General features: G+C 46.8%; 1 protein-coding gene across 1 annotated transcript in view; it reads left to right on the top strand.

Annotated features, from left to right (window-relative positions):
- The first annotated feature begins 2,001 nt into the window (after positions 1-2,001).
- Positions 2,002-26,152, top strand: part of CCDC47 (coiled-coil domain containing 47) — a 35,300-nt gene continuing 11,149 nt past the window's right edge. Inside the window, exons 1-8 of the mRNA XM_081884187.1 lie at positions 2,002-2,144; positions 15,561-15,823; positions 17,872-17,979; positions 19,591-19,765; positions 21,212-21,333; positions 22,875-22,940; positions 23,979-24,080; positions 25,089-25,199. Coding sequence (XP_081740313.1) covers positions 15,566-15,823; positions 17,872-17,979; positions 19,591-19,765; positions 21,212-21,333; positions 22,875-22,940; positions 23,979-24,080; positions 25,089-25,199 — 942 coding nt within the window. The 5' untranslated portion in view covers positions 2,002-2,144; positions 15,561-15,565. The remainder of the gene's footprint in view (positions 2,145-15,560; positions 15,824-17,871; positions 17,980-19,590; positions 19,766-21,211; positions 21,334-22,874; positions 22,941-23,978; positions 24,081-25,088; positions 25,200-26,152) is intronic.

Here is a 26,152-nt window from a genome sequence, read left to right as displayed (position 1 = left end):
AAATAAATTATATATATATGAATGAAATAACGAATCAGTATCATGTTACTGTCTCCCATCTAGCCCATCTTGTTTAGCATTACATACACTGACTGGCAGCAGTATTCCAGCTCATGGGCATAGCCGGGGGGACAGGGAGGGGCAGCTGCCCCCCAGTCAATAAAACTACATAGCTGAGCTTCTGCCCCCCTCAACAAAAGGCCTCCCCCCAAAAAAAAAATCCTGGCTATGCCCATGTTCCAGCTGGAGATGCCAGAGATAAAGTCAAGGACCTTTTGCACGCTAGGCATGTGTTTTACTACTAAGTTACAGCTTGGGGTTAGCAACAGTGGATTGAATTCTAGGGCTGCTGTAAGACATGTTTCTCACCGTCAGCACATATATCCGCTCATCCCAATAAAATGGGAATAAGAACTACACCAGGCCTCTGGATATATTTGAAAGGGTGTGGTGTGTGGTCGTTTTTTAAAGGAGTAGACCTGTCATATTATTAATAGTAGGGCTATGAAGCTTTTTTTCTTTTCTATTTCCCGGCACCTTAATGATTAAGGCATAAGCTTTTGTGTACTACAGTCCACTTCATCAGCTGAAAGTTTATGCCGTAATAATAAATGTGTTCAAGCCTCAAGTATTGCGGAATTTCCCAGACATGTGTGTGTGTGTTTATTTATTTATTTTTGGGAGATTTGGCAACCCCAGCCCACACCAGAGCATGGAGAAAGTATTCTCTCCCCCCACCACCCAACCCTTTCTGGAAGTGTCTCAACCAGCTTCTCACACGTTTCTGGAGGAAATAACAACAACAATAAAAAAAAACCCTTGTGCCTCCCTTTTGCCATTGCAAACAGAGTAAAAAACAACAACAAACCCTCATCAAGGTCCAAGAGATTTTATCAGCCTCTGCAGCCGCTTCGGGGGGACAGATGCAGGGCTGGATTTAGGTTTGATGAGGCCGTAAGCTACTGAAGGTAATGGGGCCCTTTCTATGTCCAGCTGTCCTTTGTCAACAACAAATTGTCGCTGTTTTTTGTGTTGAATATATGCTATATGGTAATTTATGGACCTAATAGTAACAAAACATGTATTTTATCAAAGTAATTGCTGAACTGAAATACAGTGAAGAAGTATATAGTTAAATACAATTAAGAAGTATATTAATAGTGAAATAATTATTAAGCTCTAACTTAAAACGATTTTTATTCATAACTAAATCATGCAAACACCCTGGCATTTGGCTATCACAAAAGTTCCTTTAGAAACGCAATTTATAAAGACTCACAATCTAGTCCCTAGGAACCTGCTATAACATGAAAGAATAATAGGTGTAAATATATGATGCAAACTATTCATAATTATAAATAGCAAAATGTAGGCACTCTATATATAAAAATGAGCAAACCAGTGATATTTTAGGGAACAGGCTAGCAGGCAGGGCCCATTACTTAAATCAGTATTTCCCGAACTGGGGTCTCCAGCTGTTTTTGGACTACAATTCCCTCATCCCTGACCTCTGTTTCTGCTAGCTAGGGATGATGGGAGTTGTAGTCCAACAACAGCTGGAGACCCAAGTTTGGGAAACACTGACTTACATCATAGGAGCCTACACTACACAACACGAAACACTGTTGCTGTATGTAGGCTTGATTTGATTTTTATCTTGTGTATTTTGGAAATGTACATCCAGTCCCCCCCTTTAATTTATTGGGGAGCCCCAAGAAGGTGAAGCCCGTTTCCCAACCTTGTGCCTCCAGCTGTTTTTGGACTACAATTCCCATCATCCCTTGCCACTGGTCTTGCTAGTCAGGGATGATGGGAGTTGTAGTTCAAAAACAGCTGGAGGCACAAGGTTGGGAAACACTAGAGCTTATAAGTAAACCCGGCACTGCCCCTTTCCCTAACCCCGAAGGCAAGCGGGGCAAAGGCCTCCAAGTCCGCTCCGCTCCCAGCCACTCCTCTTCCTCCTCCTCCTCCCTCCGCCTCTCACCTTTCTTTGGCCTTCAGGCGAGAGGCGCCTGCGCAGACTTACGCAACTCGCGTACCTTACGGGAGGAGGAGGAGGAAGGAAACCGCGAGCGTAAAGTCCGGCAGGCAAGCAGGCGAGGTGGGCCTCGGGAACGTCGTTGTAGCGGCAGCGCCGGCCTCAGGTACCCCGGGGTTGCGCCGGGTGGGTCAGTTTGAAGGGTTCGGGGTACGGGGAGAGGGGCGAGGGCTAAGGGGAGTCCGCTGGGCCCTTCTCTCGCCCTCCCAGGCCTCTGGCTGGTTCCTAAGCGAGTCAAAAGCGGCTCCATTGGGGTAGACAGTTGGCTGCCCCCTTTCCAGGCCTGGGACGAAATCTCCTTTGGAATTTGTAGGTCGGTGTCCAGGACACGTGTGTACGTACGACACGTGTGTAGCCGACCCCACCCCGGTCGTGGGAACGGTGTTGAAATAACTGTTTCGTTAGCTGCTTCTGCTGCCGCTGTTACAAGGAAAGGTGTTTTGTTTTTTTTTGTTTCCTCCCCCCGTTCTCTTTTATTGTACATAATTATTATTTACAGTGCTTTTCAATTGAGTGTTGCTTGCAAGCTGCCCAAGGTTGCTTTTGTTTTTATTGCTGGGTAGCTGTATAAATAATAAAAAGAGGGGGTTCTAGAAGCAGAAATTGGCTACTAAGGTTGTGGTATCGGTTGTTTATCTTGATGGGGGAAGGGAGAGTGTGTGTATGCAACACACGTGTGTGTGCATTGGGAGAGGACAAAATATCTTAACAGTACGGCATCGATATAGGGGATTACTGTACTGTTTTATGTCACATAGCTCAGATGGCTCTCATAGGAGCTCTTGGAGTTCCTGCAGCTCAGTGTGTGGGAATTTTGTGACCTGTTTGGTAAAACATGGTGGAAAAATCCAAAGTACATAATCTCTTATACGCTTAGAAAATGGATGCTGGCTTCCTGGAATTCGACAGCATATTTTTTTTCTTTTTTTCCAGGCTCCGTTTTCTTTTCACCTGACAGTATACAGTGCTTGTCCAAAATCACTTAATGCGGCTTAGTTTTGCCTGCTAAAGCTCTTTAACTACCTGCCATACTCAGATTTGGAAGAGCACTTTTGTGCTCCTGGTTGGCCACTGTGAGAACAGCATGTTGGACAAGATGGCCTGATCTGACAAGGCTTTTCTTCTGCTCTTAAAAGGGACAGATAATTTCCTGTTGCATGCTTGGGAATGGGGAGACTGTTCTGTAAATCTGAGTATTGGACCAGTATTGTTGGGGAGGAGTGGGGAGGCTTTTCCAGCAGAATTGAGTATAGTTCTGAAAGGGTACAGTTCTAAATCATCAAACTGGATAAACCTATTTTGTTTTTTCCTACAATCCAGTGGTTCACCAGCTTGAGCTTGAGGTGAAATGATAGCTAGGATAGAAGAGCCAGATACAGAGATATCTCATTACTTGCTGCTCCTAGTATGTATGTATGTATGTATGTATGTACAAGCCAGTGAGCCAAGCTGCTGTTATAACTAGAGTAGCCTTCTCCAACCCCAACCTGGTGTCCCCTCTGGGTGTTTTAAACTGCACCTCCCATTATCACTAATTCCACCATGCTGCCTGGTGTTGATGGCAGGGGTCCAAAACATTTGGAGGGCACCAGGTTGGGGCACACTGGACTCAAATTGCCCCTTGCCCGTAAAGCTCACTAGTTGACCTCATTTTTAAAAAAACAAACAAACAAAACTTTAAAATCTTTACATATAAATTCCAGCTTTTCAATTGCTTATACATTTCTTAAACTTTCCGCCTTTCCTTTCGTGATGTTCTTAATCCCATCCCATTCATTCTAGTAGACGTTTCATCTAACACATACATATTCTTCTCTTTCAAATACTATCATTTTTCTTCAGCTGCTCATATTTTGAATGCGGCTCGCAATTTCATCCGATCAAGAATTTTTTTTCCAGATATTCCAAAAGCTCGTTGACCTTGAGCCGGTCTTTCCCTCTCTTTCAAACCTTTCAGGGTTGTTGTGAGAGCAAACAGAATTGGTGGGAAATCTACAGCTAAACTATGCATCGGGGTTTCTGACAGCCTAGTTTGGTGGAAGCCTTTTTGATGTTACAGTGGTACCTCAGGTTAAGTACTTAATTCGTTCGGAGGTCCGTACTTAACCTGAAACTGTTCTTAACCTGAAGCACCACTTTAGCTAATGGGGCCTCCTGCTGCCGCCGTGCCGCCGGAGCACGATTTCTGTTCTTATCCTGAAGCAAAATTCTTAACGTGAAGCACTATTTCTGGGTTAGCGGTCTGTAACCTGAAGCATATCTAACCTGAAGTGTATGTAACCTGAGTTACCACTGTACTATATTAAACAGTTGCAGGTCAGAAACTCCTACTGTGATCGTCAGGTAATCTATCTGAAGAGCTCAGTCTTACCTTCCACCTGTGCCTTCACTAAATAGATAGGTATATTAGTAGGAAGACCAGAAGTACCAGGCATTTTAAGGGTAGGGTGATTTTATTTTATTATTTATTTATTTCACAAAATTTGTACACCCATTTTTGTCACAAAAGCCCAACACTCCGCCCTCAGCCCCAGCTTATTTATCTCCCTAACCTCCCTACACAGGTGGCGCTGTGGGTTAAACCACAGAGCCTAGGACTTGCCGATCAGATGGTCGGCGGTTCAAATCCCCGCAACGGGGTGAGCTCCCGTTGCTCAGTTCCTGCTCCTGCCAACCTAGCAGTTTAAAAGCACGTCAAAGTGCAAGTAGATAAATAGGTACCACTCCGGAGGAAAGTCAACAGCATTTCCGTGTGCTGGTCCCGTTCACCAGAAGCGGCTTATTCATGCTGGCCACATGACCTGGAAGCTGTATGCCGACTCCCTCGGACAATAAAGCGAGATGAGCGCCGCAACCCCAGAGTCGGTCACGACTGGACCTAATGGTCAGGGGTCCCTTTACCATTAACCTCCCTACAAGCAAGCAAGCAACGCCTCCTTCGTGTAACCTGTTCCTCCTACTCCCTCTTCGATCATCTTCTGGTCGTGGAGAAAGGGTTGAACAGGAGAGGGAGGTGTGGAAGTCCTTGACGCTATGCCAGCCTGACCTCTCTCTCCTGGCACTGCTCTTCATTCTCCTATCCTGTAGCTTCTCCTGCCTCTGACTCTTGCCTCCTGGCTGTTACAGACTCCCCCAGATCACTGATCCCTCCTTCTTAGTCGTTCTCCGCAATTCCCCTTCTCCCGGTTGCCCACTCATCGGTATTCAGCCACCACTCCTTAGTGTCCAGCCCAGTCCCTGATAATGGCCAGGCAAGTAGAGAGACTGGGCTACATTTTTAGTTTGAAAGCAGCTGTTCCTCTGCACACTTGAGTCAATTTGGCATTCAGAGAGTGTGTGCCAAAAGCACTACAGCCGCCTATATCTCCTTCATGCATCCTTTTTTATTTCCCAAGCCTGCCTGCTTATAAAACGTAGCTGATGGATGGAAGCGCTCTGGCTGCTCTTGCTAATTTTAGATTGCCTAACCTAGATTGAGTTCCTTTTAAGGAGCTACTCCTTGTAACTGTGGAATGCGGAAGGCTGCGGTGTTGCAAGCGGCAGGTACTGACAACAGGCATTGACAGTGTCAGTCTGTAACATAACTCTAACAAGGACCTCAGCTCCCAACGATACTGTGATGTGAGATTTGCAGATGGGTGCAATTCGTTTTTTGATTACTGTCCAAAACAGCAGTCTTCTTCCAGCAGCAAATGGAAACTTCCCACTGCTACACAGTAATTTACTAACTATACTGAGAAGTGTTATATGAGTTATGAACGATGACAGTTGCTTGTACAGCAGGTGAGCTGTATTGTAACCAGGGTGGATTTGATTTAAATCACTAGTCAGTAAGACTTGATTTAAATCACTAGTCAGTAAGGCTTGATTTAAATATTATTATTTTTTTACAGAAAGACTAATTTTTTGCTGGTATAATCTTAATATTTACAACCAGATGAAGGTTTCATTTTTGGAATAATAAATTTTCAGAGTAGTTTTTATAGTTATATCAAAAATTACCATACTGGTTTGGTTGTACTATTATAAATACACTGACAGATAATTATGAAATTATTGTGAGGTTTAATACGTTACCTGTATATTTGGACAACTTTTCTGCTGTACTTTATTGGAAGGAGAAAAATAATAATTTCCTCAATAACATTTAACTGAAACAATAACATTATAGCATATGTGTCAGGGTTTCTGGGAGAGAGGAGGAGATGACAGAGGAGACGGAGAGCGAGTGGGAGGAGGGGCAGAAGGATGAGGAAGAAGATGACGGAATTCTGAGGGAATCCACGAGTCTGAGCAGCGAGTCAGAGGATTCTCAAAAGGGGGTTACCTTAATCAAGCAAAAGGGAGGAGAAGGGAGAAGCGGAGAGGAGCCCAGTGGAAGACAGACGCAGCAAGAGGCGTCTCAGCCGGAACGGAGTAAAGGGGGTGGAGTCGTCAGCCTCTCGGAGGGAGCAGGATTAGGAGAGAACAGAGAAAGGGGGTTGGAGCAAGGTGTTCAGCCGGAAAGGGTGGAGAGCAGAACAAGGGGTGGTGTAGCGGTCGAAAGAAAGGTCAGCAGCAACGTATGCGCGCCAAGTTCAAACGTAGAGGCGCGCGGAAGTGGAGAGAGCTCAGGGGAGGAGCCCGGCCCTAAAGCCAGAAGGAGGGGGGAAGAGGCGGCAGAGGATTCAGCCTCAGGCGAGTCACGGAGAGAGGGAACCCAGGGGGGCAGGAAGACCCTGCGGAAAAGAAAGGAGAGGAAGAGGTGGTCTAGAGCCAGGCTATTAAGTTGGTGTGGAAGGGGGGAGGAGTCAGAGGGGACTTCAGCGGTCTAACGTGACAGACGTACGGCCACGATGCTGAACTGTACGAGAAGCAGAAATCTTCAATAAACTTTTCCTGTAAATAAACTGCAACGGAGTGAGGTCTCTTGTGAGCTGGGACCCGTCCTGGGTGGCCGTGACAGTAAGTCCCCTCTCAGAAAGCAAAAAATTTTTTTTGCGAAGCTCACGAACGGGAGCAGCCATGAGCGCTGAGGAGCAGCTGGTTGCACTGCGGGATCAGGTTACCGCTCTCACATCGGCAGTCATTGCTTCGCAGAAGAAGAATGACGACTTGGAGAAGACGTGCCAGGATTTGCAGGCAAGGTGGGAACACGCGGACAGGGCGGGGGCCCCAGGTTCCAGAGCGGAGGGCATTGCGCTTGGACGGAGGGGGGGTGCCCTGGTTCCGCATTTTAATGGCAACTTGCAAGACTATCCCAATTTCAGAGCGGACGTCGTATATGCACTGCATTTACTCCGTCACGATTTTAAAGATGAGGAGGAGAAAGTGGGGTTCATTGTTTCGCACCTGCATGGGGAGGCCAGGGCTTGGCTACGCAATCTGTGGCGCGAAGATGGACCGGCCCGTCGCAATTCAACTGCGTTCATCAAAGCGATGGATTCTTGTTTTCAATCCTCTGTGGATGTGGACATTGCGCGCCGTCAAATGCACGGGCTGAGGCAGGGGAAAGCGACTGTGCGCCAATACCACTCTAAATTTTTTGCATTGCTCACCGCCTTAGATTGGCCAAAGGACAGTAAGCCGGTCAGAGATCTTTTTTGGGAGGGATTGAGCCCCCCCATCAAGGATGAGATCGCTAGGGGGGACAGACCCCAGACCCTAGAAGACGTGGTGCAACGGGCTTTAGCTATTGGAATTCGACATGAGGGACGTCCGTGGCACGAGGAGGACGGGCCCCAAGCGCGTGCGCAAGCGAGGACTCTCCCTTTTGTGCACAGGGATTTCAGCCGTGCGCACCCCTCGCCAATGGGGAAGGACAGCGAGGAGCCAATGGAGATTGGTGGTGCTAGGGCTCAGAAGCCATCCCAGAGCCCTGTCCCTGGTGCAGCCAAAGCGAAGCCTCCTAGAGGAACCAGGAAGTGTTACATCTGTGACAGTGCGCACCATATGGCGAAAGAGTGCCCCCAGAGGCTCCAGAAGCACACTGCAGCACTGGCAACTGTAACAGCAGAGGTGCAACCAGGGGAGCAGCTTCAGGGAAACAACAGTGCCTGGCTGGAAGCAGAGCTACTGGGGCTCAGCCAGGCGGATCTGTAGACAAGCCCCCAGCATCACTGCAGAGCGTGGACCCTTTGCCTCCCAGACCGGCAGTTCTGCTCACAGCAACACTCCAGTTGCCTGATGGGAGACTCCTCGAGGTTCCAATAACGATCGATTCGGGAAGCAACGCCGACTTCGTGGGACTGCAGTTCGTTAAGCAGCACAACATGGCGCTCCTGCCTGCAACGACGCCTCTAAACGTGGTCACGGTAGACGGCAGGAAGTTGCTGGGGGGGCAAGTGGTGCAGCAAACCCCTCCCATGATGATGCAGATTGGCAACCATCGAGAACTTATTAGTTTCAATGTCACCCACTTATCGGACACACCCATCGTGTTAGGCATGAGTTGGCTGGAGAGGCACAGTCCCGCGGTTGCGTGGTACCAGCGGCAGATCACCTTTTGTTCATCGTATTGTGCTCAGCATTGCTTTCAGACCGATCAGGGAGGAGAAGCCGAGCAGCAGTTGCATCTGGGTATGGTGCAAACAGTGCCTCACAAGTACCAGGACTTCTTGGAGGTTTTCTGTGAGAAGGAAGCTGACAAGTTGCCGCCTCACAGACCTTACGACTGCGCGATTGATTTAGTGCCAGGGGCGCAACTGCCTGCTGCCAAGCTGTACTCCATGTCGGAAGACGAGATGCAAGAGCTTCGGGAGTTCATAGACCATAACCTCAAGCGAGGTTTCATCCAGGAATCTAAAGCAGCGGGTGGCAGCCCTGTGTTCTTTGTGAAGAAGAAAAACACGCCCCAAAAAAGGCTTATAGTGGATTACAGGTTCATAAACAGCTTGACTAAGCCCAAAGCTTTCCCCATGCCCAAGATTGACGACCTTTTAGCGACCGTCAGGAGGGGCAAGATTTTCACCAAGCTGGACCTACGTGGAGCTTACAATCTCATCCGCATCCGGAAAGGAGATGAGTGGAAGACCGCCATGTTCACCCCTCTGGGCACATACGAATACAGAGTCATGCCTTTCGGTCTCCAAAATGGCAGCCACGTTTTTCAAGCATTTATGCACCACGTGCTAGCAGGTCTCCTCTACAAGAAGTGTGTCTGCTTTCTCGACGATATCCTGATTTTCTCGGAATCGCCGGAGGATCACGATAAGGACGTGAGGGAGGTCCTGCAGAGGCTGAAGGACCACAGGCTGTACGCCAAGTTGGAAAAATGCCAGTTTGATGTCAGAGAGGTTGATTTCCTTGGCTACAAGTTGTCCGACGAGGGACTGGCCATGGACAGGGCTAAGGTTCAAGCGCTGTTGGACTGGAAAAGCCCTCGAAATCGGAAAGAGGTCCAGAGGTTCATCGGCTTTGCCAATTTTTACCGCAAGTTTATTAAAGGTTTTGCGAACGCGACGGCGGCTATCACTGACACCCTCAGTTCCAAGAAGAAGAAGTTCGTCTGGACCGAACAAGCGGAGCGGTCCTTCCGGACGCTTAAAGGTCTTTTCGCCTCCGAAGAGCAGCTGCTCCACGTGAATCCCGGCAGACCCATGCGGGTAGAGACCGATGCGTCAGACAGAGCGGTTGGGGCCGTTCTTTTGCAAGAGGATTCACAAGGCAACTGGAGACCGGGTGCGTTCTACTCCCGGAAGCTCAGCAAGACGGAGCGCAATTATACCATATGGGACAGGGAGTTGTTGGCCATTCATGCAGCTTTCAAAGCGTGGCGACACTTCTTAATAGGAGCCAAGCACACGGTGCAAGTCCGCACGGATCACAAGAACTTAGAGTATTGGCGGACGGCTAAGTTACAGACCCAGCGACACATGCGCTGGGCGGAGTTCTTTGCGGATTTCGACTTCAAAATAGAATACATCCCAGGAGACTCCAATGTTATTGCAGACGCGCTGTCCCGAAAGCCGCAATACTTGGAGGAAGCAGCTCCAATCGCAGCAAAGCACATTTTCGCACCGCAGGCGTGGACGTGCGCTACCATCGCAGTCGACCTGGACGCGGTGCGACGCGCGTTGCAAAGGGATCAGTTTGCACAGTCCAAGATGGAGGAGCTACGCGGAGGGTCGCGAGACAACGATGAGTTCCAATTGCAAGATGGACTTTTGACTCGTAAGGGTGCCCTTTACGTGCCCACCGACGATCTTCGAGCCAAGGTTCTGCAACAATTGCATGACGCCCCTAGTGCAGGCCATTTCGGCAAAGAGAAGACGATGGAGTTGGTGGCTAGAGACTTTTGGTGGCCCCAGATGAGAGGAGAGGTGGCGGACTACGTCGCCAGGTGTGATATCTGCCAGAGGTCCAAACCAGTGCACCAGAAGCAGGCGGGATTGCTAGAACCGCTGGAGACACCGCAGCAACCGTGGGAGAGGGTAGCGTTGGACTTTGTTACGGACCTGCCCAGCTCCAGAGGTAAGACGGCGGTGTTAGTGGTGGTGGACTTGTTCACCAAGATGGCGCATTTCATCCCTTGTGCCAAGGTGGCGACGGCAGAACAGACCGCAAAGCTCTTCATCGATCACGTCTTCAGAGTGCATGGACTTCCGCAGTCCGTCTTGTCCGACAGGGGGCGCCAGTTTGTTTCCACTTTCTGGCGAAAGCTTCTGGGCATCTTGCACGTCAAAATCAACCTGACATCGGCGAGACATCCACAAACCAACGGTCAAGCGGAGAGGGTCAACGCGATCATGCAGCAGTACCTGCGGTGCTACGCCAACCAGCGACCTGCGGCGTGGGTGGACTATCTGCCGATGGCTGAATTCGCCTACAACAACACGAAACACGCATCCACCGGGGTGACGCCTTTCTTCGCGAACAATGGCCGTCATCCCAGAACCTTCCCGAGATTTGCGGCACCAGGAGGGGGGGGGCCTCAAGATGCCGACCAGTTTGCAGCGGAGTTGCAAGAGGTGCACGAGGAGCTGCGGAGACATTTGGAGCTGGCAAAACAGGCGTATAAGGTGCAGGCCGATAAGCACAGGAGGGCGGGAGAGGACATCCAGATTGGGGACTGGGTGTGGTTAGCAGCCCACGCGATGCCGGCCAGGTCATTGGCCAAGAAGAAGTTAGGACACAGGCAGCTAGGGCCATATCAAGTTGAGGCTAAGATCAATCCGGTGGCTTTTCGTCTAGCCCTTCCGGAGGGTTCCAGGGTGCACCCGGTCTTTCATAGGTCGGTGCTCACTCCCTACAAAACCCCACACAGGTTTCAAGAGTCAGGAGCACTCCCAGAGCCACGTAGGAGGGCGCCTGAGGGGGGGGAATCGCCAAGACCAGAACCTCTTAACGAGGTCACAGAGATACTGGACTCGAGATGGGGGGAGGAGGGAGTTGAATATTTTCTAGCCAGGGAAGGCACTCCGGCCTCTGCCAATAGCTGGGTGCCGGGTTACGCGTTGGACGAACCCCTGTTGAAGGAGGAGTTCCATGCACTTTTTCCGCACAAGCCCATGCCCGAGGAGTATTTTGATGATTGGCTTTTCACGCCCACTTTGTCAGACAGCACGTTCGAGGGTTTCTCCTCACCCGAGGGCCATACGCCCGAAACAAGCCCGACCAGGGATCCGAGACTGGGGGGGGAGGAGACAGGCCCTTGTTGGTGGGTGGATCAGCCAAGGGAGGCATGGAGTCAGAGATGGATGGTAGGTCCTTGGCAGGCAGCGCCAGGAGAAGCAGTGATGGAGGAAGAGACTGTGAGGTCTGTGGGTGGGGAACCCGAGTTCGAACACACATATACGGAGATGACAGAGGAGAACGTTGAAGTGGACAACTTGTATCCTGAACCGACCCCGGAAGAACCACGTTTTCCTCAACCTGCACCCGGCGAGCGGGAGGGGGGAAGGGGGGGCTTCGAGGGGGGGATGGATGTCAGGGTTTCTGGGAGAGAGGAGGAGATGACAGAGGAGACGGAGAGCGAGTGGGAGGAGGGGCAGAAGGATGAGGAAGAAGATGACGGAATTCTGAGGGAATCCACGAGTCTGAGCAGCGAGTCAGAGGATTCTCAAAAGGGGGTTACCTTAATCAAGCAAAAGGGAGGAGAAGGGAGAAGCGGAGAGGAGCCCAGTGGAAGACAGACGCAGCAAGAGGCGTCTCAGCCGGAACGGAGTAAAGGGGGTGGAGTCGTCAGCCTCTCGGAGGGAGCAGGATTAGGAGAGAACAGAGAAAGGGGGTTGGAGCAAGGTGTTCAGCCGGAAAGGGTGGAGAGCAGAACAAGGGGTGGTGTAGCGGTCGAAAGAAAGGTCAGCAGCAACGTACGCGCGCCAAGTTCAAACGTAGAGGCGCGCGGAAGTGGAGAGAGCTCAGGGGAGGAGCCCGGCCCTAAAGCCAGAAGGAGGGGGGAAGAGGCGGCAGAGGATTCAGCCTCAGGCGAGTCACGGAGAGAGGGAACCCAGGGGGGCAGGAAGACCCTGCGGAAAAGAAAGGAGAGGAAGAGGTGGTCTAGAGCCAGGCTATTAAGTTGGTGTGGAAGGGGGGAGGAGTCAGAGGGGACTTCAGCGGTCTAACGTGACAGACGTACGGCCACGATGCTGAACTGTACGAGAAGCAGAAATCTTCAATAAACTTTTCCTGTAAATAAACTGCAACGGAGTGAGGTCTCTTGTGAGCTGGGACCCGTCCTGGGTGGCCGTGACAATATGTATCCATGTTTGTTAACTGATGTGGTTAAACAATTTTTTTTAAAAAAACCCTTAGACTGAGTTTTAGCACACATGAAAAACTTAAAACACATCATTATTTCCTGATGAATAGCCTTTGGACTATAATGTAACTTAAATAGAAAACTATCTTTAGAAAGATTTTTCCTCCAAAAGCATTTCATTTTAAAATTAAAAAATGTGATTGTTTATTTATTTATTTTTAAATCATTGATTTTTATCCACCCTGATTGTAACATAGGCATGAGTTCTATAAAGTGAAGTCCAACATTGGTCTGGTTCAAACATAGTGCTTTTTAAGCTATAGTTAAGCCATGGCGCTGTGGGTTAAAGCCTCAGCGCCTAGGACTTGCCGATCGAAAGGTCGGCAGTTCGATTCCCTGCGGCGGGGTGCGCTCCCGCTGCTCGGTCCCAGCGCCTGCCAACCTAGCAGTTCGAAAGCACCTCCGGGTGCAAGTAGATAAATAGGGACCGCTTACCAGCGGGAAGGTAAACGGCGTTTCCGTGTGCGGCTCTGGCTCGCCAGAGCAGCGATGTCACGCTGGCCACGTGACCCGGAAGTGTCTCCGGACAGCGCTGGCCCCCGGCCTCTTAAGTGAGATGGGCGCACAACCCCAGAGTCTGTCAAGACTGGCCCGTACGGGCAGGGGTACCTTTACCTTTACTTTAAGCCATGGCTTAGTATTGTGAGCTGTGTCCAGAGGCTTATATATGATTTGTTTACTGCCCGCAAACCACAGTCTGAAGCCATGGTTTTTTGTTGACTTAGAAACATTGTTTGTTTGTTTTTTATCCATGGCTTGAACTAAGCAGTCTTCCTTAACTAACTATGGTTTATTTGGCATCCCATCCCACACTTGCCAAACTACAGCAAACGAGAACAGCTGCAAAATGAACCAAATTTTGGAGAAACAAGCCATGCTTTGTTTGATCACAACTTGTTATATAAATTATAGTTTATCATTATGTGCAGATCAGGCAATTGTCTGTTGGACATTTTCAGCTCAGAGTCTCAAACTTTTGACAAAGTCCGTCATTTCCTTAAGTAAACTTTCCCCCCATGCACATGTATGGGTGTGGGTTGATTGGTGACTATCATCCTATATACAACCTTCTGTTGGAGGTTGCATTTCTTAGCTGTGACTGCTAAACAGAATGGAGTCTCCAGACTCTGTACTTCTGAATACTAGACATTTGGGATAAGTAACAGGGGATGGTTTTTGACTTCATGCTTTGAGGGCTCCCAGAGTCATTTTGCTGATCACTTTCGGAAAAGAGGGGCTGAACTGTATGGATACTTTGATAACCCAGCTCTTAAATTAAATAGGTTGCAATCCTGTACCCATTTACCTGAGAGTAAGCCCCACTGAACTCAGGGGGACTTACTTCTGTGCAGACAGGCATTGGATTGCACTATCAGTGCACAAAAGGTGGGTGGTCCAAACCAATGATTGGCAGACCTGTCACCCTATGGTGACAGAAAGGAGAACAAGCTCAAATTCTAGTGTGTTCAGGAAGAGGTTTTGTCCTTCTACCCTCTGAGTAGTCTCTTCCCTCTTTTATATCTGAGTAATTGAGAAGTGTGGTGCAATGCTACTTCTGTGTAGCTAAAACGAAACTTAGGGTGTGGCTCCCCCCCCCCGTAATTTATTGTTCAGTTTTTGTTATAACAAATCATCAATAGATTTAGTACACCTATTCAAAAAGAGAGAGTAACAAATCAACAACAGATTTTGTAGTACAGTGGTACCTCGGGTTACATACGCTTCAGGTTACATACGCTTCAGGTTACAGACTCTGCTAACCCAGAAATAGTACCTCGGGTTAAGAACTTTGCTTCAGGATGAGAACAGAAATCGTGCTCTGGCGGTGCAGCAGCAGCGGGAGGCCCCATTAGCTAAAGTGGTGCTTCAGGTTAAGAACAGTTTCAGGTTAAGAACGGACCTCCGGAACAAATTAAGTACTTAACCCAAGGTACCACTGTATGTATACCTATTCCAAAACAGAGGATGACTTTGGCCATGTACCTATACAGTCATACCTCGGGTTGAATGTGCTTCAGGTTGAGTGCTTTCGGGTTACGCTCCGCAGCAACCCGAAAGTAACGGAGTGTGTTACTTCCGGGTTTCGCCGCATGCGCAGACGCTCAAAATGGCGTCACGCACATGCGCGGAAGCGGCAAAACGCGATACGTGCATGCGCCGACGCGTCTTACTTTTTATTCAGGATGCAAACAGGGCTTCAGAATGGATCCTGTTCGCATCCCGAGGTACCACTGTAATTTCTTTTACTTTCACGGGTTTCATGTCAATTAGTTGAAGAAGTGTCTACACTTGCTCTTAAAACAGTCCAGATTTGTGCATATGCAGCTGTTAGTACCAGTCTGTAGTGAAAGTGTCTACATGCTTCTTTCAGTACCTCAAGTTTCTAAGTGAGCTTCTCTGTCAATGCAATTTTTCATAATTAGCCAAACCAGTAGTCCAAATTTGCCCCTTTTAGGTCTTGCCGGTAACATGCAGGAGGTGGCCTTTTGCTCTTAGAACCATGTGTCTGCTCACAACTGTTTCTCTGGCCCACGGACATGTCTTACATTTCCTAGAGGAGCATAGTGTAAAAGTGTTGTAACATGACCACCACATTTGTGCACCTGATACATAAATGGCATGCAGCTAAACTGCAGATTGATAAATTTCCCAGCGTGTTGCTTGCAGCCGACAGGGAGTTGCCGGCCTCTTGAGTTGCTATTTTAGGAAAGGGCACGCGCTGGATGTTTCTGTATTCCCAGGTCTGAAGATTTCGGTATTTACCGCCTTTTTTCCTTTTCCCAGCAACAATGAGAAGCGTGTGCTTTGTGGTGGCCGTTCTCTTCATCCCGTGGGGCCTCGTTTGGGCAAAGTTCGATGAGTTTGACGACGGCGATGACATTGTGGAATATGATGATAATGACTTCGCTGAGTTTGAAGATGTGATAGAAGATCCTGCGACTGAATCTCCCCAGCGGGTCGTCACGACCGAAGATGACGAGGAGGAGGCCACTGTTGAGCTTGAAGGTCAAGACGAAAATCTTGACTTTGAGGATCCTGATGCGCAGGTGATAAAGCCGGGGGAAGGGCCTGGCCTGTTCTTTGTCATTTTTGTTTTGAGGGAGAGTTGCTGATGGTGGAGTTAGGAGGTCAGCCAGTCTATTATACTGACAAAGCCAGATTTTATATATTAATTATATAAAATTATTATATTCCAAAGTGGGGTACAAAGATGCAAAGCATAACATTAGGGTTGCCATATTTTGATGAGCAAAAAAGAGGACACGTTTGCCGACTTCTACTTTTAACTATGGATCGCTGTGATGACTATATACGCATGAAAACGAGGAGGTGTCTTGGAAAAAGAGGACATATGGCAATCCTAAATTCAAAAGACCAATTAAGTTGAAGGAAAATAATCACTACAGAAAGTAGCAGCAACATTAAACAAACAGTCAACACAGGGGCTCCTTGAAAAACAAAAGTATTGAGTTTTTTTTAATAAAACAAATTAGCAGGCATGGGGAGGCATAGGAACTTCTTGAGAAGGGGCATCTCATAACACTGGGGCATTAATGGTAACACCCCTGCTGTAGAGAAGCAGAATGCAGCATTGCTTGTGGCATGAGGTTTGGCAAGCATTCCCTCATGGCTGGATGTGGTCTTTGCAGCAAGCTTTTCCATGCCTTGGGAAGCAATCATGTACACGTAAACTTGGAAGTAAGTCCCGCTCAGTTCAGGTAGGTAAATCGATGTAGGCTGGCAGTCTAAATACTTGAAATCTTCAGCATCTTTCTGCACGTGGATTCATTTCCAGGTCGGACAATCGTGTAGGCTGTATTGAAGTAACCCATCATTGCAATCAGATGTATTCTTGGCATCCTCATTCTTTTGAAGTCGCATCCTTGCTAACTTGATTGATCTTGCACTGTACCTCAACTCACATGTTTGTGTTTGCCACCTCCCGTTTCATCCACCTGATGGAATAGGCTGTTGCTTACGAAAGCTCATGCCACAATTAAGCAATCGGTCTCAAGGGAGTTACTGAGCTCTGTCTTCCAGTTACCACAGACCTACGGATTATCTTTAGGATTGCAAAGGCAGTAGGGCAGGGATGAGGAAGGTAATTCAGCTTGAGGGCCACATTCCATCACAGGCAACCTTCCATGGACTAGTTAGACACGGTGGGTGGCACAGTTGATGAGACTTCTCTTGCTTTCTTCAGAAGGCTACATTCCAGGCCTGCCAAAGTCCACGTTTTCTACATACACCCAGACATATCTCTCCATCCTTTTCCAGGCCAACAGGCAGCCTTATCACCAATCGGGGATATGTTTCAGCCGGGCAAAACTGCACTTGTGGAGTGCATGGAACAGAGCCAGTCGTGACTGAGGCCTGGGGAGAGCCCTGAAGGCCAGATGGAGGGCACCATCCAGCCCCTGAACCTGAGAAGCATCTGTAGATAGGATTCTATTAAATTCAGACACCTGGAGACTTGGTGTCAATGGCACCTACCTTTTCAAACCATGAGAGCGCTCTTGCATTAACTTCTTTTTAACGTTTACAGTAGGGCACACTGTGCCTTTGTTGTTTGCACAGCCTCCGAGCGTGGATTAACATTGCCACCTCTTTGCGTTGTGCCTGCGCTAAGAAGAAACGTAGCTGGCCATCCCATTCAATTTCGTTGCAGAAGCAGGTATGAAAGATGCAGCCTTCTTTTTCCTAGCTAGGCAACCATAGATGTGCTACACTCCACAGCCACCCAGATGCTATCAAACATAGCAGAGAAACCATTGCAAACAATTACCGGGTCTCCTAGAAGCAAGTTTAATGTCGTATACCGAGCTACTCTGAATTGGATGAAGGTACATGCTGCTGTTATATTTAATCCAAAATCTCGGTTTGCTCAGTGGATACTATTTTGGAGTTCTATGTGAGCTGCTGAGTTTTCCAAAGGAAGATTGAACTATAAGGATTAAATGTCACAATTCAGGGTGGCTCCTTCAGTTTAAAGCTATATCCAGTGGCTGTTCCAACAGTAAATATAGATGCAGTAGAAGTCTACTTTGTCGAAACATCTGACATTTTTCTGTATTTTTTTGCTTGCTTATTGTAGGAAGGTGATGCAGAGAGCGAGCCTTACGACGATGAAGAGTTTGAAGGCTACGAGGAGAAACCCGATGCATCTCCCGGCAAGAGTAAAGATCCTATAACAATTGTTGATGTAAGCCTATGTACTAAGAGTTTTACATGTAGCCCCTAATTAACAGTAGCTCTAACCTAATTCAACATCACTAAGCTTCATTGGGTTGTTTCCAACCAAATACAGTGGTACCTCGGGTTAAGTACTTAATTCGTTCCAGAGGTCCGTACTTAACCTAAAACTGTTCTTAACCTGAAGCACCACTTTAGCTAATGGGGCCTCCTCCTGCTGCCGCACCGCCGGAGCCTGATTTCTGTTCTTAACCTGAAGCACTATTTCTGGCTTAGTGGAGTGTGTAACCTGAAGCATATGTAACCTGAAGAATATGTAACCCGAGGTACCACTGTAATACAAGTAGATCCTGTTGAAATCAGCAGACTCGGCTATATTAAGTGGGTTGATTTCAGTGGGTTTGCTCTTGAGTATGACTTAGTTGGATGTAATTGTTCATGTGTTGAGTTTTCTTGCATTTGTTGTTTTCCACTATACTCCCCTCCCCCATTTCCACAGAAAGCAGACAGATTTTTCTGTTGCTAGGCCCCATCCCACGTGAAGTTAGTCGACTGCCCAAAGTGATCTTCTGTTCTTTCAAAGACGCTGTGCAGTTGCTCGGTATCCTATCATTCTTTTCTAGTAACTGATATTTTATATATTGCCTGACATTGCAGTAGCACACTGGCAGTGCCCAGGTTTTAGGCTGTAGAAAAGGTAATTAAATTTCATTAAGTTGTAGGGTTGAATGGGCCGCGGTAATCACTGAAGTATTTATTATTAATTAATTAATATTGCAGTAGTACCTTGGTTGTTGAACCGCTCCCGAACAAATCGGCTCCCGAATGCCGCAAAGTGTTCAGGTTTGCAAACATTTTTTGGAAGCCAAACGTCCGATGTGGCTTCCGATTGAGTGCAGGAAGCTCCTGAAGCCAATCAGAAGCTGCGCCTTGGTTTTTGAATAGTTTTGGGAGTCGAACAGACTCCTGGAACAGATTAAGTTCGACAACCAAGGTATCACTTGTATTATTATTAAATTAAAATTAAATTTGTATACCGCCTTTCATCCGAAGATCACAGGGTGGTTCACAACATAAACATACAAAATGAGAACACATAATACAGAGCAAAACAAAAACAAACCAATAACCCTTCCCCTCCCACAAATTTAAAAGGCCACAAAATGTTCGGTCAACTAAGATTGCTCATAGAGAAGTGTTTTTGCCTTGTGCCTAAAGATATGCAATGAAGGTGCCAGGCAAACTTCCTTGGGGAGAGCATTTCACAAGCAGGGAACCACTGTAGAAAAGGCCCATTCTCAAGTTGCTTCCCACTGGGCCCCTTAGGGAAAAGGGCACACAAAGACAGGGTCTCAGATGTTGAGCGGAGGGTGCAGGTTGGCTCATTTGGGGAGAGGCATGCAAAGCACCGAGCCACTGCCCAACGCAGGATTGTTTTGATTCGATATATTATGTCTTGAATTTAGTAAGTGGTATAGTAACTGGTAGTTCCTAAAAGAATAAAAAAAAAAACACCACACAAGGTGTCTTATAACTTGCAACCAGATTTTGTTGTTGTTGTTGAGCAACTGATTTCCTCCCAAAATGAAGTAGTTTTAACAATGTCCAAATTCAATCACAGGTCCCTGCCCACCTCCAAAATAGCTGGGAGAGTTACTACATGGAAATCTTAATGGTGACAGGGCTGCTTGCTTACATCATGAACTACATCATAGGGAAGAATAAGAACAACCGCCTGGCTCAGGCCTGGTTCAATAGTCACCGGGAGCTGCTTGAAAGTAACTTTGCCCTTGTTGGTAAGTTGCATCCTAAAGCCTGCCTAGTAGCTTCTTACTCTTTCCCCAACACATGACCAGAGTTACAGGAGAGGTCTGAGGATTCATAAAGTTGGTGTGGATCAAAGCGAATCTTGGCCCAAGAAGGTGGCATATAAAGGGGAGGAGAGAATGGATTTAAAGTGTGTGCAAAATCAGCCAAGTTCTTCAAACCTCCTCCCGAGTTTTTCAGTTTTCAGTTGTGTGAGCTGAGATGTCAAATGGAGGAGTGAGACATATCTTGCATTAGAGGGCTGAAGTCTGGTGAGATGCTAAAGGAATCAAGTCTGAGGTTGAAGAGGTAAAAACTGAATGCGGAAAGTTCAGAATCTTAGGGAGAGGCCAGCACTGAGCGAAGAGGAAACAATACTCCCAGGAAATCCATTGCAGTGTTGGAAGGAGCAAGAAATAGAGCAAGGTGAAATTGGGAAGAGTGCATTGCTGAAAGAGATAAAGTGACACTCTGTTTAGAGATTGCAAAACTTAAGAGATTGCAAAGAGTTCACAAAGAAATCAGAGATGTACTTACAGAAGATAAGTTTGTAAGAGCGCACAAATTCAGAGAGCTGGGGATGATGTATGAGGAGGCTGCTGGGGGAGAGAAAGTGGAATATCAGCGTATAGAACGGAGCAAGGTTTCAGGCTTTTTGAAGTTAAGATCCATGAAAATACTAAATAAACCTTACTGAATAAAAGATAACCTTTTAAAAGATAAATAAACTTTTATTTATTTTAGTAAATAAACTTTACTAAATAAAAGATAGTATCTTTTGAAGATACCAAATAAACCTTAGAGAGCCAGTGTGGTGTAGTGGTTAAGAGCAGTGGACTCGTAATCTGGTGAACCAGGTTCGATTCCCCGCTCCTCCACATGCAGCTGCTGGGTGACCTTGGGCCAGTCACACTTCTCTGAATTCTCTCAGCCTCACTCACCTCACAGAGTGTTTGTTGTGGGGGAGGGAAGGGAAAAGGAGATTGTTAGCCGCTTTGAGACTCCTTAGGGTAGTGATAAAGCAGGGATATCAAATCCAAACTCTTCAATCCATGAGCACACCTTTTTTGCATGCTTGAGCAGACTTGATGTGATACACAGATGGCATATGTAAGATCTGATCACATCCCATTTTTATGGTGGGAAGTAGGAGTGGAGGTGATCTCTTGGGTATAGTGTTGCAGGTCATTTAAGGCTTTTCAGATCCCCATCTTTATGTTGCAGAGCCTGAAAGGCAACAGGGAGGCAGAGCAGTCACTGGAGTATTGGTGCAGCATGTTGCAGCTATCCCATCCCCATTGGAAGGCAGGCTGCAGTATTTCATACCGAGCAAAGCCTCTGAGTTGTTAGAAGCAGCCCTCCATATGGCACACTGCAGCGTTGTCTTAAGTATACAGTAATAAACTTTCGTTGATCAGCTTATGCTTTCTTTTAAGGGGATGACGGCACAAATAAAGAAGCCACAAGCACGGGCAAGCTGAACCAAGAGAACGAACATATTTATAACCTGTGGTGCTCCGGGAGGGTGTGCTGTGAGGGCATGCTTATACAGCTCAAGGTATGAGAGACAGCATCTCAAAAGTGTTGTGTGCATTACATGTCTGCAAGTTGAGTATTTAGGCAGCAGACTACAAATGTCTTCACTCTGTTAAAAAGCACAGGAGGATGAAGGTTGGCGGGTGGGGTGGGACACAGACATTGCAAGACCCTATAGCATAAATACCAGTGAATCAAGCAGCACCTCTTTTTGGAATCAACTACCCAGGTAGTATTTCATTATATAAATAAGCGCCTTTGGGAAGACATAGAATTAACACACCCACATAAACAATCCATATGAAATGGCAGTGGTGTTCACTGTATTATTGTTATTTTTAATAACTCTGCGAAGAGAGCAGAAATAGAACACTTGTTTCCAGATAGGAACTACAGCTGAACAGAAGAGGGAGAAAGTTTTGAAGCAAACTGGGTAACCAACAGCTCAGCCCCACCTTTTACCCTGGCAGAAAACAGGACCATGTGGAAAGGCAAGGCTCCATTCTGCTTGGCCGCTTGCAGGAGGAACGCAGTTCATCTGCCTTCCTGCCTCAGCAGACATGCCTCCCCAGCCTGATCTCCCGCTACGACAGGGCCCAGGCTTGCATTCTGGCTCTTGTTTAGATTGGTCAGTGTCCTCCTTTCTGAGGTGCGTCTGATCTCGTCATTGTACACACTTTGGGTCAGTGCACACAGTTTTGCGCAGGGGGAAATGGAGGATGAGGACAGAATATTCCTCCCATTGCAGTGTTGCTGTCGCTGACTGCTGTTTATTTGGTTTAATTAACAATCTTGAAATGTTTATGCATTACATGGTTTACTTGATAGGTTAAGCTGTATGTAACGTGCCCTAGGACCACATAGCGAAGGGCGGACTAGACACATGACAGGGCTAGACCTGCTGGAATAGCTTCTCAGCAGGAGCGTAGTGCTGCTTGCTGGGAGCGGTAAGACAGTGACCAGGTTGGGGCTGCAGAGGTGCACCAGTGAGAGGGCAGTGTTGGTTCTGCAGCATGCCTGCATAGCTCAAATCTCACCAGTCTCTTGCTCCTCTTCCTCCTCCTCTTCCTCCTCCTGTTAAGCAGCAGCTGTGCTCCACCCCACTGGGCTAGCTGCTCCCGGGGTTGCAAATGCATTTAAATAAAAATAAATGTGTGGAGAACACAAATGATCCCAGAAGGTGGTCTTGAAATTGCACAATGCAGCAGCTTTGCTGAAGATAATCATGCCTTGGTCTGGTCATGGCACACATTAAGTTTCCAGGTGGAAGAAGATATTGCTAACTTCTCCAAGCCAGGCCATTTTGAATTCTGTGGTGGAAGAAGAGCAGGGTTTAAATGTAATAATATGAAAGAAGGAATACATACCAAGCTCAGATGATTATTGGGAGCTGCAGTAGATCTTCCTTGCACTAGCAGGACACGCCAGTATTTACATTTGTGAGGCAGGGAGTCCTATGGTACATCTCACATAAGTTGATTTTAATGGGCCTTGCAAGAACATGCCATTTTATGCTGCAAGTCTGGAGCAGGGTTTCACCACGGTCCAAATGCTGTCTTTCAGTTTCTCAAGAGACAAGACTTGCTGAACGTTCTCGCTCGCATGATGAGGCCATCCTGTGACCAAGTGGTAAGTGTTTAGTTCTGTGGCCTAAGGGAGCTTTTTAAGTTCATGAAACTATATTTGAGGTGCATGTTACACACAGAAATGAGTGAATTCCATGCTGCCACAGTATTGCTGAGAATGATGTTACTTAATAAAAGCAACTCCCCCCAGGTTTCTAGCACTTGAGCCTGCGAAGGCAGACTTCTTAACCTGTGGTGTTTGCTGAAATTCTCAGAAGCCCGAGGGAGTCTCAGCAGAATTTTGGAATAGGGAGCATGGGGCTGTATTGCTCTGCATAAGAACATGCCTGGCTCCATGTCCATCAGAATCAGAGTATGTTACGCAGAAATAATTATACACACATTTTGTAATTTATTCTGGCTTCTTTGTCTAGAACTACCGAGAGTTGCTCTTGCTGCATGCTGCAACTGAAAGCGTGTAGCAATGCCAGCCGCTAATAATACTCTTTGTCATTCATTCCTAACCCAAAGTTAGGAATTACTGTCCAAAACAGGAATAGCTGTGTAGGCATGCAATGAGAGGTTGTCCTGCCAATTTCTTCCATTTCCCTGCCATCATAAGGGGCTTAAATGTAGGACTGTGATTTCTTTTACTGGGAATATCCTTTGCAGGAGAATTAAGCGACGCAATGCTTCACTTACTGGGTGGGTTAAAAAGACTGCAGTCCAGTTTAATGTGGTTCGAGCAAAACCGTTGACACTGCTTAGGGTGATAAAGTATGCAGTAAGTTGTTCTAGCAGTGGTAACACCTTGCTGCTAGAGGGGACCTATTATTTGCTCACCTGGTGTTGTGTTATGAAGGAGAAGTAGTCATTTACGTTATGCCCTCTTGTAATTATATTTTAGAGGACCTTTGTAATTACCTTGGGGCTCCCATCCAACCTGACCCTGATCTTTGCTGATAGCCCTTTGTAAAGTCTGAATCTATTTATGCTTTTGGCAATGGCATGGAGTCCTGGCCACTGCTTTCCTCTTTCTTGTATTTATGTCCTTTTTTTGCGTGCAAGCCTGGATGTGACAATCATTCTGTCTGTTGCTCAGCAAATAAAAGTTACCATGAACGACGACGACATGGATACCTACGTGTTTGCTGTTGGGACAAGAAAAGCTTTGGTGCGGCTTCAGAAGGAAATGCAGGACCTGGTATGTTCCGGGACATTGGGAGGAAACCAGAATATATGTAATGTACTTGAAAATGCATAAAAATGGCATTTGGCCCTAAATTGCCTCAATGGTACGCTTCTTTAAACCACCTGATGTAGTCTGCTGCTAAGAGCCCTGACTTGGGTGCAGTCGTTGCATTTGCTGAACATAATTCAGCACAGTAAGGTGTTACAAATGTACTGCTAAGCAATGGTTTAGTGCTACGTGAAGGAAGTCTGGCAGGACCCTCTGCCTCATGTTTTGTCGTCCCTTCATTCTCTGCAATTCCCTCCCTGGTTTGTCACAATCCATAGTTTCTTTTGTGCCATTTGAACTAACAGACAGTGGTTTGTGGTTGCTCAGCAAATCAAAATCGAAAACCACAGCATAGTTCTATTTTCTGCCTCAAGCCAGGAACGGAAGGAATTTCAGCATGCGAAGAGAGGCTAGAGGAAAAGCATTGGCGGTACACCCAATTTCCTTTATGATGAAAATGAGTTTTTTTATACTCACTGTATTATTAAAGTGCAGGTGATACACCTGAGTGATGAGCATACGTGCTCACCTTAGTCTATCATTCATAAGAACTAATTCAAAAATTCCCTTTAGTGCCTATAGAATTTCAAAATTCAGCCTCTATGCCAGTTATAAAAAAGAGATAAAGTTTGTGAATTTGGAGCATTTTTGTCTTTATAGTTTACCTAGACATGCCATTAAAGTGCCCTAACGTACCCTGAGGCTTCAGGGAGGTCATTAAAAACACACACCCCACAAATGTAATAAAAACAAAATTGTTGTGTATGCATATGCATGCTTTTTCTTTGGGGTCTATTGAGTCTTCAGAGGCACGCGGCAGTCTATGAATTGACCAGGGCTTCAGTTCTAGCTTTTGGGAACTTAAACGAGTTCCTAAGGTTTAAGTAAATTGTACGAACACCTGTTTACTTAAGGGGAGGTAGACACAGTCCAGACCATGCTTGTCATAACGTGGCAATTTCTTCTTGGCAGAGTGAGTTCTGCAGTGACAAACCCAAGACCGCAGTGAAGTATGGGCTGCCAGAGTCGTTGGCTATGCTGTCTGAGATGGGTGAGGTCACAGAAGGAATGATGGATACCAAGGTAATGTGGTTTGGGTTTTTTTGGTGTGTGTTTTTTTTTTAAAAAAGATAAAATCTTTCAGGCTGTAGTTGGTGTGAACTCTCATGAGAGCTATAACAGGGCACTCAAATGCTTGAACTTTGTCTTCTGAGATCCCCATCTACAAAACTGCACCTTGGAATCACCTTACTCATTCCCCACCCCCTACCCCAAAAATGAATCCTTCTGTCTTGGACAGCTATGAAAAATGGAACATTCAGCTTTGAGGGGTTGTTGTTGTTGTTTAGTCGTTTAGTCGTGTCCGACTCTTTGTGACCCCGTGGACCAGAGCACGCCAGGCACGCCTGTCTTCCACGGCCTCCCGCAGTTTGGTCAAACTCATGCTGGTAGCTTCGAGAACACTATCCAACCATCTTGTCCTCTGTCGTCCCCTTCTCCTTGTGCCCTCCATCTTTCCCAGCATCAGGGTCTTTTCCAGGGAGTCTTCTCTTCTCATGAGGTGGCCAAAGTATTGGAGCCTCAGCTTCACGATCTGTCCTTCCAGTGAGCACTCTGGGCTCCCAATTGCAGTAAGAACGATACCTTGCTGTTGTTGATAATTTGAGGGTTGCCCCGGTGTCATGGGAAAGTATGTTTTGTTTTTTTTAAAATAATTTTTTATTTGTTTTCCAAACACATAATTAAAACAAACAATAAACAAAACAAAAACATACAAACATATACACATGTATAATTTCATAATCTTATTTCATACACCTTACTTCCTCGACTTCCCCATACCTCCCTTTTGCTGCATCCTTGTTTTACATTTCTTTAGCAACTCCTCCAGTTAACTAATTACTTAATTCACTTTCATTAGATTCTTTTTTCTTTAACTTATTAATTGCAGCTGCAATTCTCTATTTCTTATTCCTTGACATCTTAACACTCCTCAATTTTACAACAGTTTTTAAGATATATCTTAAATTTCTTCC

The sequence above is a fragment of the Podarcis melisellensis genome (assembly GCF_964234715.1).
Source record: "Podarcis melisellensis genome assembly, chromosome: 13".
In the NCBI taxonomy this organism is placed as follows: domain Eukaryota; kingdom Metazoa; phylum Chordata; class Lepidosauria; order Squamata; family Lacertidae; genus Podarcis; species Podarcis melisellensis.
Note: the sequence above shows the minus strand (reverse complement) of the source record. Positions and strands in the feature narration are given on the sequence as shown.